Source organism: Channa argus, chromosome 14 (assembly GCF_033026475.1).
Source record: "Channa argus isolate prfri chromosome 14, Channa argus male v1.0, whole genome shotgun sequence".
In the NCBI taxonomy this organism is placed as follows: Eukaryota; Metazoa; Chordata; class Actinopteri; order Anabantiformes; family Channidae; genus Channa; species Channa argus.
This window is the reverse complement of record NC_090210.1, coordinates 19,919,111-19,932,993: the sequence shown is the minus strand read 5'-3', so window position 1 is coordinate 19,932,993 and position 13,883 is coordinate 19,919,111. Positions and strand designations below refer to the sequence as shown.

Here is a 13,883-nt window from a genome sequence, read left to right as displayed (position 1 = left end):
CTGAAATATCTTTTTTTGTGTGTGTGTCTAAAACCTGTAGCTCCAAACCGGTTACATAGCAAATCAGAATAGAAAAGTTTCAGTCTGTAAACCCGAAACAATGAGATTAAATGCGCTGCAATCAAGGGAAGTTGCAGATGCAGTGAAACCCCTTTTTAAATGCATGTATTTGAAGTAGCATTTTTATAAATTAGGGTGACAATGACCCCTTTCAAAGAATGCAAACGGTAATGTATGCTTCTGGCAATCGGGTTACTATACACTGTACGCATAAATAGAATGGGCTCATCTCAATTCTGTTTGTCTGTTGTCAGGATTTGACTTGTTGCAGGACCTGCAGGGACAGGCAGGGGGCGGTTACTCCATGTCTCCCTGCCCTGATGACAGCTTCCTCTTCCAGGCAGGGGGTGTCGACCGCTGTCTCAATCAGATCTACTCCATCTACCTGGACTCATGATGGCAACCTACAACAAGAAATGACACCAGAATCCCTTCATTTTCCAATAGACAAATGCAGCATGACAAATGTGTCAAGGCCAGAAATATACTAAGAACTTAATGCTGCGGGCGAAGTGGCAAACACGAGCAGCCATAGATGAAATCAGGTCACATTATAAATGTAAATAGCAAATCCTCTTCTATCCAGAGATGACCACAGCATTGTATAATCTGAACAGAATGATTCTGAGGTTAATTTGCTCATTTGATGTTTAGAAAGGTCATCTGCTTTCCTGGCTCTGCCACTGATTTTAAACCTTTGAACTCTTCTGCCTCCTCGGCAGCTTTGCCTCCAAGAAACGGTACAACAGCTATCTTTGAATCAACAGAATGGGATCTCATAATACGGGGGCTCTGAACCTGGGCTGAAAAACATCTGTTGAGACCGAATGATGATTGACAAGACACCAAATAACAAAACAACACAAATCTGGGACTTTAATTGCAAGAGCAATGAAAATGAAGAATAACACTTAAGTAGCAGAGACCACGGACATCTCTGGGGTTCAGTGTCTTGCCCAGGGACATTTCAGTCTGTGTCCAGTAGGAACCGGAGTTGCCCCTAAAAAAGTAAATGTTCTGCTTTTATCCAAAGTGCTTTACAACATTGCTTCTCATTCACCCTTTCACACATCAGTGACTGAGGGACCAGGAGTCAAACCACTAGCCCTGTGCTCGGCTGCCTTACCAACTAAGCTACAGCCACTTTATTGAAGAAGCTTTATTTTAAGGGGCCACAAGCCCAAACAATTGGGATCCACTTTACTAGAATGGGTCCATTATGTTACAATGTTGGATGTAGCAGACCATGCACTTTACTCTTGTATTAGTGAATATGGAGATGCATGCAGCCAGCAGCAGGGCTGTCTTAGCTTAGCAGAAAGACGTGTATAAAGTTAATAAAGTTTAGTGTATGAGGAAAAGATGCTCTTTACAGCCACCGCACAACTGTAATAGGAATGTAAAACCAGCAGTGAAACTGTCAGAAGATAAATTGATCGGTGATCGGCTTCTACTCTGTGCTAAGCTAAGATAACATGCTGCTGGCACTAGTTTCATATTTACCACGAGGACATGAGTGGTGTCACGCTTCTCATCTAACCCTTAGCAAAAAATGAAAAAAGTGTATGCATTTAGGAGGATTTTTTAAAGTGTTTGTGTATCAGCAGCTGATTTAGCTTATAGAGCTAAAGAGTCAGTGAGCTACCTCCATAATTCACAGTTACACTTTAACACAACTGTCCAACAGGGTGCAGCAGAAGAGTGGTTTGCAGCACAGTGCTGACCCCAAGTGTCTGAATGAGTGCACACACACACACACACACACACACACACACACACACACACACACACACACACACACACACACACACACACACACGGTTTGGTGCGGAGTGGATGACTGCTGAGCTTCATAAACTGACACACAAATCAAAATATTGTTACGATCAATGAACGTGGACTGAGAGGCGCCAGCAAAAGAAAGTGTGTAATCTATGTGTAATCTATCGACAATCAATAATCAATCTTCATTTCGTGTATTGTGTCTTTTATGTCTCTTTTGTTGTAAAGTTTCTATCAGTGTTATGTTCAGTGAGAAGCAGGTGTGCATTGTTTACACTAAGCACTCTTTCCTGTGTCATCACACAGACTGTAAGGAGAAAAAAAAAAAAAAGACCAACCGGAAAATGTTTACACTGATTTTTGTAGCAGTTAAAAGTTTTCTTATTGTCCTCGAATATTGTGTAGACTGTATAAAAATGCATCCATCTTTTCTATCTGAATAAAGACATGTTTGTAAATTCTGTTACTTAGTTAGTTGTTATTAGACATTTTTTACTTTTTTTTTATTATCATTTCTCAGAATACCGGGTGATATTTAGTTTATGTAATTTATAGCTAAATAAAGTGGCATTTGTAGATTGTAGAAAAAAATAATTTATTATTGAGATAATTCTCTCTTAATGAATCAAATATTTAACAGAGCATTTGCTCCTTGTGATACGGGAAAGCAAGTATTCATACATGCATAGGGTGAGTTTTAAGATAACTGTATGCAGGTCAACACTCCCATCTATTGTATAATTGTACAGTTAAAGTGACTAAACTTAATTTGGCCTAATAACGGGTCACATTAATATTCTAACCTTAAAAAGATTAAAAACTGTTAGAGTGGAATATGTAAATAATGTCCTTGTCATATTTTATACAGTCATTATCTCATGCAAGACCTTCTATAACCGATCAATATATTTGATGAACTCAAAACTATTTGTATTTGTTCTTATCGTACTGATAGATTTGCCATGTGACTTGTTTGAATGTAGGTAATAAAAAGCAGAAAAGTCATCTTTTTAGCAAACGTAGCAAACATCTTAGCATTTATATATCAGTGTAATTAACATTGTAGATTTAATGCTTTAAAACTGTGAGTTTCCTTTCTCTGAGCATGTACTGTTTATGATTATACTGTTAATCTTTTACCACATTCTTACTTCTTCCTGAAAGGAACTGGAAAGTTTTGCAAATGTGGGTTTCTGCCAGTTAGAGAACAGTATTATTACCACAGTGTAGAAATACCCTGGTGCAAAGCATGCCCGCAAAAATTACAGGTATTATCATAAAATAAACTCTTTAAAACTTTTTTTAAATTTAACATAAAAAAATATTACATTTTTAAATTTAAAACTGTGTGACATATATTCGTGGATTTACAATTAATCGTAAATTAATGTTGCATTTGGAAAAGTAATAGTCAGTAATAACAACAGCCGGGCGATCGGTCCACAATAATTCATCATTTATTGCTTCTGATTATCCTTTGTAATAAAATGCTGCAATCTGCAAACTGGCTAAAGTTGTTGAATTGTTGTGGAGTAAAAAGTAAAAGAGTAGTTGTGTTTGATGTCGAGTGTATAGTATTTGAGTGCAGCCACCAGGCGGAGATGTGTCCTCCCAGAGCTGCTGTCCAACTTTGTACCGAGACAATCAGAGATAAGTCGCGCTTTAACTGAGCGCTGCGTGTCCATGAACACGCTCACACTTTCCACACAGACGCTGACAGGAGGCTGAACATTTCACATTTGCACGGTGGTAGACACATCCTCACCCTTCAGGGGTCCTCCCGAAGCTTTGGACGGGATGCCGCGAGCGGAGGGGGCTGATGTCTGGATCCTGAATCCCAGTTTCAGAAGCGACGGGGCTGCACAAGGTAAAACGCGTTTTCATAAGTTGGTTTTGGTTGAATTTACGGCTGAGCTGCGTGTTCGTGTTACTACAGGTGTGCATTCAGACGTCCGCCTCATTTAAGTTGTTAAAAGTATCCCCCACCCCCCACCCCCGCGTTTACAGCTATGACCAATCTGCCACAGGGCCGTGCAGTTCTAGTGACTGATGTTATTATGGTGAATTCTGTGCAGAGCTGGAATCAGATTGTAAGATAACTGAAGTCAGGTTTTCCCAGTGCATTGAAACCTCCTGCAGAAAATGTTGAGCAGTGACCAAAAGAATAAATAAAACTTTGGCAAAATGCTGATTCAAGAATGATTTTCTATTCTTGACCTAATATGTTTTTTCGAAATGTCAAGAGGGAATCTGTCCTTAAAAAAAAGAACTTAAAATTTATGTACACTAAACCCCTAATTTCCAAGAAAATATGCCAATGACAAGCTCTGTCTGTCTTCAGTGCAGCTGTAGCCAGAGATTTATACATGCAGATATTTTATGATGAAAACCTGAGGAGAACGGAGGCCATTATTTCAGGAAGCTCTGCAGCCAGAGAGGATGTAGCAACTCACATTGTCAGTGAGTGAGATCATCCATGTTCTCCAGATTCAGACCTGGTCCTCTCACACACACACACACACCCTGAGAGGACATGAGCCAAGACAATCCTGTGTTTGGATGAAGGCCCTTTAAACCCTGAGACTCCGCGAAGGAGAACCAATGTTTCAAAATGCAGAGAGCAGCTGATCAATGTTTAGAGTGGAGTGTTTGCCTGATACAGATCTGCAGAAAGATCTGCTCAGTGTTGGGATGAGAATCGAGTCTGACCTTTCGACTGTTTCAGATGATTACTATTTGAGATTATCACCCTGAGATGGGGGTTTGACTCTTGAGCCATTACACTGTTGAATACATGGAATTAGCAACACACACACACACACAAGTCAATTTAACTCAGCTCGAACAAAGGTGTGAACTTTTGAACTGGACCATCCAAATCGAAGCAAATAATAGCCTACATGCTTCACTCCTACAACGCTTCATACATATGATGTGCTGATAGACATCACTATAGAACAAAAGCTTTTTACAGCACAGAGCAGCATGCAAATAGTTAAGGTTATGTAATGCAGTGGAAATAAACACAAAGCATAACAGGGGCCACTCCTCATGGGAAAATGTCCACATTTAAGATAATAATCCCTTAAAGTCCAATTATTATATCTTAAAATGTGATTGTAGCTTCATTTTAATTCCATTTTCACCTATATTAATACTTGTATTAATCATTTTAGTGATAGTTAGAGGTTTCATAAATAAATTGTATCCAACATGATCTCACTGAAGGAAAACGGGCCTTTCCTCCTTATTTTTATAAGGATTTATTAATAATAGGTATATTAATAATAGCTTCAGTTGTTTTTGGCGATAAAGCTGTGGAAAAAAAACCCCAAATATTATCAGATTGTTTTAACCGTCTCACACTCAGCTACTGTAGAATCAAATTATACAGTTGTAACCTGGAAATGAGGAGGGGATTTAGTTACATCTGGCACAAACATCCACTGAACATCATAAACATGTGTTTTAGGAAAGTCTAACTTTAAAGAAGACGAGTATTAGTGTCTCCCGTCATCACTGTGTGGCTCCGTGTCATCTCCAAACACACATTAAGCTGATTCTTGTAAAACTGTCTCTCCCGTACAGCCCAGGGTGGTGGTTTTTAGATTTGGAGTCAAGCTGTCATCTTGAGTCGCACACTAATGGGCTTTTAAATTCAAATGAGGGGAGAGAAGCATGAAGACTTGAATTAACTCATGTCTCTTGTGTTGGCTGAACTGTTTCATCCACACTGGCTGAATTTCTCCGGTGTAGGTGATTGTGTGAAACAAAACCTCCACCCTCAACTTTGAGTCCTGCGGGAATCTTCAAGATGATTGTGTTCTGCTTATTGCTCAGCTGTGGTGACCACCCAGGTCTTCTTCTGTTCACTCCAAACAAGCTGATGTTCAACCTTCTGCGGCTGGAAAACAACTTGGGTAATGTCTCAGTCACTGCATGTTGTCAGTCAGCTTGAGCATTGAAGACCTGTGTTATTGTGTAGTGCACTGTAACAGTGCGCTGCTCCTTCATATCTTCCGTATCTCACCCTGCTATAGGGTCAGGTCTTTACAAGCAACAAGTCACCTGGGGACAAAGCGGTTCTTCCCTTTGACACCCTTCCTCCATTTGTTTTAGCGATTGGCTCATATTTTAAGGCAAGGCTCCTGTTATTGTTCTTTTCTTCTTGTTGTCCATGTGTATCCATGTTTTAATCAACGTCAACAAACCCTGCAAAAAGACTAAAACCAGCAGAATATGTTAGCCTGACTCTCCAACTTCTCAGCGACAGCCATGGTCAGAAGCATTATTTATTAAGGTTGCCTGTCTGTAGGTTTATCACATTCTCTTTAATGCCTTTAGGGAATTTCTTCAAATTTGGCAAACGTGTCCACTTGGAATCTAGGATGAGTTCCCATTTGCGTCATCACGGCACAAACTTCAACTTAGACTTGTGGATTGGAGTATGAGTGTGGACAGGCAGATATCTTTCCTTTAAAGCCTTTGTGGTAGTTTTTAGTGAAGGGAGACAGGAAACATGGGGAAAGTGAGAGGTTATGACATGCAGCAGATGTCCCTCTCCGCACGCCACATAATGCTGTGTTTGTGTGGCACTGCAATGGAAGCATTCAGCTACCAGGATGCTCCAATTTTAAATTTGCTCTCTGTGTCCAAGGCACCGACGTGTACAAACCGGTTATTAATATAGATCCTCAGCTAACTGTGCACAGTAGTATCGTTACAATAGTATCGTTAAGACCTATCAATACTCAGATCACTGTATTCCTTTATTTTTATCTGTTTTTTTTATCTGTTTGTTGTATAATCCTGATTACCATATCAATAATTAGGTTACAGTGGCCAGGCTCTGGCTCTGGGTTCGGTTTTGTGGCCGACTGAGGTCTAGTTAAAATCTAATCAAAGTTTATTTTTATAGCACTTTCCCACCAAAGTGCTCACACATTGACTCCAGCTGACAAAAGCCTCCTCTTAAACCCTCCGCTGGCGATGAATTGACCCTGTTGTTGGGGAGTAGGCTCATCCTTGCCTCCTAACTGCAAAACGCTTTCAGCTCTATTGTGGAGGGTGAGGAAGTCTGATGTCACATCCAAAACACTCTCCCTCTCCCTCTGTGTGTGTGTCACATCCTGCTCCACATGTACGTCGTGTGGTAAAGGCCAGTCGGGTTTGTGCCAGCAACATCTCCTCATCATGGTCAAATATTAAAATGTATCGAAATTTAAATTAATTTGCTATAAACAACACAATTCAACATTGTTTTATTCCAAAAACATGGATTTTTATTGCTGCATTAATGCATACAAGTTAAAAGTGTATGCATTAAACAAATGACATATGACAGAAATTAGCAAGTTTTAAAGCCGGGTCACGGCAGAACAGCATGTTTACATTTATTAAACTAAAGTAGCTGACTAGCTTTTCTGTCGGACTTTCTTGCTGAGAAGGTTTAAGTTACATTTTCTCGACAACCTGCTTGTTGTGGCTTCATTTAAGTAATGTTTGTCTGCCTCCCATCTGCCAATACCGGCACTGCCTACACATAAAAAAGTCTTAGTAACATCTGTTTCCTCTCCCACAGACAAACACTGGACTCCTGGTCCCCAGTGACCCGTGTCACCATGCCAGCACCCTGGATCCGCACAGCAACCAGGAGTCCTCGGAGAAGCTGCTAGGTCTACAAACCCATTGGCAATTGTCAGCCAACAGAAAGTTGATCTCACACCGTGCTAAGAGAGAGACCAGGAGGCAAGTATGGCTGAGGAAAAAGGACAAAATAGATACTGACATAATGAGCTATTTTGCTGGGTTTTACTTTACTACGTTCTCTCGTTCAGAAATGGTTTGCCAGTGGAATCTCCTGCTGATTTTCACATTGCTGGTGAAGAGAGGACTTGTGGGTGGATGTTTGTGCCCAACAGCTACCATTTTGTCCGAGTTTCCCTCAGAGGTTCCTGCTGGCGTCTGTTGCCTGAACTATTCTGGCTCCGCTTTCAGCACTGTGCACTGGTCTGTGTTTACCAATGGGACAAACATAGAGACACTGGATCTCTCCCACTGTAATGTCACTTTCGTGGAGATGAGTGTGAAACAGGCTTCTACACTGCAGAGGGTTTACTTGAGTCACAACAGACTAGAAGTGCTGCCAAGGGAGTTTCTGACCAGCCAGGCCAGCCTCATAGAGGTGGATCTGAGTTGGAACCTGCTTCGGGAGCTCCCAGAGGGTTTCCTCCAGGACTCAGACAGGCTAGAGAAACTGGATCTGCAGGGAAATCAGTTACAGTTCCTCCCCAGCTCTGTGGTAAAAAAGCCTAGTCTGCAAAGGCTACAGTTGGATGGAAACCGCTGGGACTGCTCCTGTTTGTTGCTGGAAGGCTTGGAGGATGGCATGAAGGGTAACAGGACCACCAAGCTGCAGGATTTGGTGGGAAACTTAACCTGCTTCTCTCCCATGCCCCTGGCTGGCAAGACTGTGTGGTCGGTAAAGCTTAGAGACGTGTGCCGTCCAGCTGGCCTCACTGCACTCTTCATCGTGCTCCCCCTCATAATCCTTTCCACCTTGGTGCTCTGCTGGTGCTGTGGGAGAAAGAGGAAGGAATCCTATAGCACCTCAAAAAAGAGGGCTCTAAACTCCAGCTCCAACGGGCAGAAACAACGACCCAAGAAACCACCTGCACACGCAGAACAGAATAAAGGCGGAAACAGTGGCAGTGAGGGGATCCTGAAGAATCAGCTTCTGCTCCGCCCGGCATCCACGCTCCTGGGCAGCACCAGGGACATCTATGAAGAAGTGGAGATCAAGCTGGGCTCTGTAGAGACTATCGCCCAAGCATCCTCACCTTGTTCCAGCTCCGCAGAGGGGAGGCAGGGCTCTCAGGAGCCCGACCGGGCCAGTAAGGCAGAGCTGGACTCTGTGAGCGTGACAGAAGTGATGAAGGACTCAGCTGACAGGGAGAAGGCTTACCTCACCCAGTCCACTGAGTACTACAGCCTGGTGCCGGGTATCGAGCTGGAGGACTCAGACCATGGCGAGTATGAGAACGTTGACCTGTCATGACCATGACCATCTAAAAGGAATAGTTCAGCATTTGATAAATTATGTTTATTGAGTACAACGCAAGTGTTTTGGTGGTAAAAGTCAGGAAACACATTGCCAAAACTGTCCAAGTAAGAACCAGTTTGGTTAGTTAGTATGTTTAACAAACTATCCCCTGTGGTGCTGATTTTTTTGACTGCTGAAATCGTACAAAATACAACCTCACTTCAAAAAAAGTTGGGACAATGTGTAAAACATAAATAAAAACAGAAAGCAATGATTTGCAAATCTCATCAACCCATATTTGATCACAATAGAACATAAACAACATATCAGATGTTGAAACTGAGATATTTTACCATATTTTACCACTTATTTTGAATTTGATGGCAGCAAAACATCTCAGAAAAGTTAGAACGGGGGAACAAAAGGCTGGAAAAGTAATTGCTGCAAATCAAAACACAAATTTCGGAGTATTTGACAACTAATTAGGTTAATGGGCAGCAGGTCAGTAACATGACTTGGTATAAAAGGAGTATTTCAGAAACGCAGAGCCTCTAGAATGTAAAGATGAGCAGAGGTTCACCAATCTTATGTTCCTTAACGTACAATTATGACTATACAACAGTCTACAGTGTAGACTATCATCAGACTCAGAGAATCGGGTGGGATCCCTGTACACAAGGGACAAGGCCGAAGGTCAAATAGTTGTCAGAAGACGAGGGGATGCTACACAATGGTAAACATCACCCTGTTCCAACTTTTTTGAGATGTGTTGCTGCCATCAAATTTAAAATGAGTGAAAAATTTCCATGAAATGGTAAAATGAATAAAATTAGCATTCTGTATTTATTGTTTTACACATCGTCCCAACGTTTTTTGAATTGAGGTTGTAACTCACTAAGGCTTTTACCGATAGTAAGGTTTTTACTGTATAAAGTTACTTGTTGGATGCTATAGAGATAAAGTTTTAAAACCAAGTCCTCAAGGCCTTGTCCCAGGCACAGCTTGCCTACCAAAGCATGAAGACTCAGTCAGGTTGAATCGGGCCTCTGTTTGAGAACATGCCAACCAAAATCTCTAAAAAAAAAAAGCTGTTGAGGTTGCACAAGACAGTGCATATCTGAGCACTGGCCCAAGCCTGGTAAAATTGGGGAGGGTTGCATCAGGAAGGGCATCCAGAGTAAGCCACTGATCTGCTGTGGCGACCCCAAACCTGTGGGATAACCCAAAAGCCAAAAAAACAACCTGTCACATGAATGGGTCAATGCAAAGTTTACCGTGCTGGTGTGTCCTAGTGGAATAGGCAACGCGAGAGGCTTGACAACAAAACTGTTTTCAGAGATCATTGGAAAACTACTGCAGCTTTTTAAAAGAATTAACAGATGTTCTTATGGCTCTTTTAGTACTGATATACTCATTTATACTCTTATAGTTGACACTTTGTTTGTAAAATATATATTTGTATGACCTGCTCCTGTCTCGTAGCTGTGTACCACGTCTTTTTCACAAAGAAGCGAATCTATAAAGGGCTATAAATAAAAGTTACTGGTGCAACACAGTATGAGCTGCGACCGCTTCTTCCATCTTGGACTCTCTGCTACCCAAAGGTCAACACTGTCAAGCTTTGGTGAAGCACAACTTTCTTTCAAAGTTCCCTCTTTATGCTGTGTGACAGAGTCAGACTGTTTCTAGCATCATACATGAGAGCGGACTCTTCTTTTTTTAATTCTCAGCAAGAAAGCTAGCTTTGACAAAATTGAATTATTCTTTTAAATGTATTAAAGACACACAGTGTGTGTAACTGTCATCCCTTAGCTTGGACCTGGTGTAGTGTGACCACTGTAGTATCACAATGTGGGAGGAAGTGATATAATCTGGAGTTTTTCCTGTGGGACCTGAAGAACGCAGTGACGACATGGCAGATAGGCCCACTTTGTTCTCTGTGGGAGAACAAAGTTGTTTTTTTTTTACACAAAGATATGTATTCTATTTAACACACACTCCATGCAAGTACACTTTTTATATTTTCGAGTCTTTAAAGATTAAGACATATGTCAATTATTCAGTCAAGCAAGCATTTGTTTCCTTGACCTCAAATGACCTCAAATGTTATATGGTTTAAGGGACAGATAGTTGCTCATGCTTTGGGTCACATGCTACAGTCTACATAATGTTAGGAAAATGCCTCGGTGACCAGGTCTATGCTGGTGAATGCTGGTGGGAGATAGAAATCTGTGTAGCAGGCATTCAGTACACTGAGCACAACCTCTCCACTAATGACAGTGGAGAGGAGGCCTACACAGAAGACAAAACTGAACATCAGGGTCCATCGTGCAGTGTCAGAACTCGGACACTCTGATTTATTTGGGATGTGGAAAACAGAGATGTCTCACTCTCACACGTGTTCCCTTTGAGTGCTTTGGTGGGAGAGTGAGCGAGGGTTTGCAGCAAAGGGTGTGAAGCTTCCTGGAATTTAAAAATCAGAGGCGTGTTTTGCCGACGGGACATATTTTCCATTAAAGGTTAATTTATCAAGATTGTAAACCTTAGTAACTAAAGCTCCAACTGCTGTAGGCCAAACCGACAAATGAGTGAAAGTTGTACAATTTCTGTACAGAATAATCAGTTCATCAAAACAGGGTTGGAGCTAAAGACGCTGAGGCCATGTCCAAATTCTTAATTTTCTCTTTGTCTTGGTGGGAATATGGAGGTTGTTTTGCTCCCTGATTCCTTTTAAACGGAGTGGCCCAAACATTAGAACCACCACTGACTATAATGTCCTCCAGTACGACTCCACCAACCACTATGACCTCAATGATAAACACATAGTAGAATTATCACCTTTTTGCCAGTTTCGCCTTAAAAAATAAGAACCTTGTAAAAGTAGATTTCACGGCAGAGTGTCTGTATTCGATTGCATTAGTTTGTACACTTGTACCTAATGTTGTGACTGATCAGTGTATGTCACACTTTGGATATGTGTGAACGTGTAGGAAAAGACAGACAAAAAAAACAAATTTGTAGCAACCAAATGCATGTTTAAAACCCCTTCAACTGGAAACATTAAAACATTCTGAAGAGTGTTTGTTCCCCCAAATCACAGAGCTACTTTTAGTTTAATATGACTGTTATATAAGACCTAGTTTGTGATCGGCCATCGTCAGTTGAGTTTCGTCCACTTAATTTAAGAACTCGTTTTGTTTCATAGATTTAATTACAAGAATAAAGTGCTTAATGTGTTTTGTGAGACTGGAAGGCTGAAGGGAAAAGGGCTTTAAGTGAGACGTCCATTAACACGTTACACATTCCTGTGTAGCATTTTGTGGCTAGGTGTTGTCTTCATACAGTGGTACAGTTTAACTTGACTACTTTTAAGCCAACAAAATAATTAACAGCATCTGTATTGACCCCAAATTTTATTCCTGGGTCTGGGAGGAAACAACATGAAGACCTTGTTGTTGGGAAATGGAATGTTCACGCTAAGTGAATAAATGAATGTTAAAAATGGAAATATTTTCAACATTCAGGATGATGGGGGGAACTCATGAACTTAGTATATGTGAAAACTTGGCTATGGTGGGAACTTTTGATAAATGTGCACCACAAAATCTAAAGCCTCAAAATAACATGTAGTAGCATTCATTATCTTTCTCTGTTAAAATGTGGAAATATTGATATAATACAAGCACTGATTTCATCTTTACGTTTATACTGAAAGATGCACTATCTTGATTGTTTTTTGTGTGCAGCACCATTTAAATACTGTTGTATGAAAAATAAATGCTTTTTGAAGATGTCTGCCTTACGACCATGTCTAATAAAGATGATTCACAACAGTGTAAACAAAACATAAGCTGTGACATTAGTCTCCTGTTTCTGATATTTTTATTTGATCTTTTTTCCGTGGCCCCTCTGCTCCTTCTGCCCCGACAATGACTCTGGTCAGCCTCAACTACCTGAAAATCCCTTTGAGCTCTAATTTCACTCTCTGTGGGAAGTTGTAATTACCGCATTGAGTTACCCAAATGATCGGCATGCAGCTGCTCTTTTTTTGCCCCGTTCTCAGAGGTCTCAGAGGCCCTGTCCAGTAGATCCAAAGGCTGTGGCCAAGAAATGACCGTTGGTGCATCGATGGAGGCTACTTTGGGCGTGAAAGTAATCTGGATCATGTACACAGACCAGCCATTGTCTTTTTATCTGCTAAACAGGATGGAAACCCAAATGTCCTTCACTTACACATTGCATTGTGTTTCAAGAGCACAGAAATGAGCTTCCATGTGTCTTAGTGGCAACAAAATTACAGCATGGCTCCAAGAAAAATAAGAAGAAAAGACTAACAGATTGCAGTACTCTATTTCCATAGATAAGGAATAAGTGTCCGATGTTTTTTATTGTCTGTCAATAAAAGAGCCTATGTTTGTGTGTGTGTGTGTGTGTTCATGATGTAAATACAGACAATGAGACCCCAGGCTAAGGCTGAGAGTCAGGCTTTTCGTTACAAGATCCCCATCTAGTGACTGGAATAAAAACAGACAGAGATTACTTTATTGTGAAGAACACATGAATCTTTTGGTAATAAATGCAATAAAAGTGAAACTGTGGGCTGAATGAGTGACACTGATTCATACAGAGAAAAGGGGAAGTCCACAGTGATCACTTGATGGAGGATAGATGACCTCATATATATATCCAATCAGTGGAGAGCAAACAAGTCGCTGTAACGATGTGAAAAACAAACAAGTGAGCTGGGCAGAGTAGGGTGGGATGGACCCATCTGAAAGTCCACCTGCATAACGCGATAAAGTTGTCACCATCACCCAGAGCAATAAATAACACTGAGAAGCCTACATTGTGCAATTCCTCTGTGTGTGGTTTGAGTTTTGTCACTGAGGAAATAGATGATATATGTTAAGTACTTGTAGGTTTTTCATAACATCTGTGATGATGTTAAAAGACAAAATTGATTTTAAGACCTGTGGATATACACATATATTTTTCTACC

The 13,883-nt window shown here is 40.9% G+C and overlaps 2 protein-coding genes across 5 annotated transcripts in view; both read left to right on the top strand.

The window, feature by feature from the left end:
* LOC137140707 (zinc finger protein GLIS1) overlaps nucleotides 1–2,305 on the top strand; it is a 44,684-nt gene extending 42,379 nt beyond the window's left edge. For both annotated transcript variants that reach the window (XM_067529233.1, XM_067529232.1), the window contains exon 9: nucleotides 315–2,305. In XM_067529233.1, the coding sequence (XP_067385334.1) occupies nucleotides 315–457 (143 nt within the window). In that variant the 3' untranslated portion in view covers nucleotides 458–2,305. The remainder of the gene's footprint in view (nucleotides 1–314) is intronic.
* Nucleotides 2,306–3,389: 1,084 nt separating this feature from the next.
* Nucleotides 3,390–13,301, top strand: si:ch211-106k21.5 (leucine-rich repeat and transmembrane domain-containing protein 2). Of its 3 annotated transcripts, none has more exons than XM_067529229.1 (3): nucleotides 3,390–3,709; nucleotides 5,599–5,762; nucleotides 7,424–13,301. In XM_067529229.1, exon 3 carries the CDS (start codon nucleotides 7,634–7,636, stop codon nucleotides 8,897–8,899), a length of 1,266 nt encoding a protein of 421 aa, XP_067385330.1. In that variant the 5' UTR covers nucleotides 3,390–3,709; nucleotides 5,599–5,762; nucleotides 7,424–7,633; the 3' UTR covers nucleotides 8,900–13,301. The 3 variants fall into 3 exon arrangements, with proteins under 3 accessions (XP_067385330.1, XP_067385329.1, XP_067385331.1); XM_067529230.1 differs by lacking the exon at nucleotides 5,599–5,762 and having other exon boundaries at nucleotides 3,391–3,709; nucleotides 7,424–7,590; nucleotides 7,680–13,301; XM_067529228.1 differs by lacking the exon at nucleotides 5,599–5,762.
* The last annotated feature ends 582 nt before the right edge of the window (nucleotides 13,302–13,883 follow it).

What these genes read in the sequence shown, in the direction of transcription:
- si:ch211-106k21.5 (XM_067529228.1), top strand. Translation starts at nt 7,634, where the DNA reads ATGAGCTATTTTGCTGGGTTTTACTTTACTACGTTCTCTCGTTCAGAA.